Source organism: Egretta garzetta, unplaced genomic scaffold (genome assembly GCF_000687185.1).
Source record: "Egretta garzetta isolate BGI_Z169 unplaced genomic scaffold, ASM68718v1 scaffold94, whole genome shotgun sequence".
Taxonomy (NCBI): Eukaryota; Metazoa; Chordata; class Aves; order Pelecaniformes; family Ardeidae; genus Egretta; species Egretta garzetta.
This window is the reverse complement of record NW_009259683.1, coordinates 3,803,822-3,805,262: the sequence shown is the minus strand read 5'-3', so window position 1 is coordinate 3,805,262 and position 1,441 is coordinate 3,803,822. Positions and strand designations below refer to the sequence as shown.

The 1,441-nt window shown below is 39.8% G+C and overlaps 1 protein-coding gene across 1 annotated transcript in view; it reads left to right on the top strand.

Annotated features, from left to right (window-relative positions):
- The window catches only part of GALNT15 (polypeptide N-acetylgalactosaminyltransferase 15), a 25,040-nt gene that overhangs the window by 15,386 nt on the left and 8,213 nt on the right, over window positions 1-1,441 (top strand). The window contains exon 5 of the mRNA XM_035894106.1: window positions 1,040-1,207. Coding sequence (XP_035749999.1) covers window positions 1,040-1,207 — 168 coding nt within the window. The remainder of the gene's footprint in view (window positions 1-1,039; window positions 1,208-1,441) is intronic.

Here is a 1,441-nt window from a genome sequence, read left to right as displayed (position 1 = left end):
ATGGATACTCTTACTCTAGGACAAGAGTAATTTTTTCCAGCATACTTTAATCCCTAGTAAATGTTACTAATTTTTCTCCAGAGGAACTTCTGTCTATGGGCAAGCCCTTACAGTCAGACCAGAGGCTATCCTTTTTGCGTAACAGAGAAAAAATGGATAATGTTGTTCTTTGACACTTTTTTTCCTGCAGTCCCTGATACCATTGCATTTATACTCTGAAAATTTCCAAATGTGTTACATCATTGACCTGGAAACAAGGAATGCTGATGGCTCTTCTCAACTACAAGCTAATTCCAAGATGACATACAAGCACACTGTGACATACCCTGACATGTTTGCCATAGGGAAATGTCTAATACCTCTTCTCAGACTAACAAAAATTTAACTCCAGTTAGAAATTAATTGGGCGATTGCTGCTTACAGTGCAATGGCTCTGTTCTGGCTCTTAAAAGTAGATTCCACACTGTGACAGTGCATTTGCAAGTATATTTTAAACTTGTGATAAAATACAAACAGAAACTGGTTTATGAACTCAGAGATAAATGTTTTTGCAAAACAACCAGCAAAACAAAATAAGGATAACTACACTCTTCATTGGCCTGCAGTGGCAAACGCATGAAGTGTGTGGAACATCTACAGGAAAATCAAAGGATGGTAAAGTGTGTGAGGACAAAATCATCTTTTGTGGTAAAATTTGCATTCATGCAGAGCCTATAACATCAGAGGCTGGGGCCTCTGTGTTAAATAGCTTTATAAGAATTCTGATGGTTAACTCATAGCAAAATCCTGAATAGCTTTAAATGACAATGCAAGGTACAGGTTATAAATAAATTACGGATCTTTGGATTCCTCACTACAGGCTCACTGTTCCCATGCACCGATCACCTGAGCTTCTATCAGAAGGGAAAAGAAGGGCACTCAATGACTAGAGGAGTGCTTGTGCTTGACAGTGTCAAAGAGGAGAACCACTGCTTATTAACAGAGTAGTGAACTTAATTTGTGCTTTGGCTTTGAAAGTAAATGATGTTGTTTTTTTCAGAAACAGTGTCGTCTCCCCTGTCATAGATGTCATAGATTGGAAGACTTTTCAATACTATCACTCTGTGGGCCTGCATCGAGGTGTTTTTGATTGGAAACTAGATTTTCATTGGGAACCGGTGCCAGAGCGTGAAGAGAAGGTACGACAGTCTCCCATCAGCCCTATCAGGTAACAGTCCATCAGCCAATATGCCTCTGCTCAGCTCAGCAGCAAAACTGCACAATTTGGGTCATCTTCCAGCTGCCAGAAGAGAGACGTGGTTACTTGTATGTGCTCGGTCAATGTTCTTTGAAGGGATAGGGGTTTGGCTTACATTGAGTTTCTCTGGCCTTTAGTAATCATTCAAACTAGATTGCAGTCATACTTTTGACATGACAAATATTTTCCACACATTGACACAAC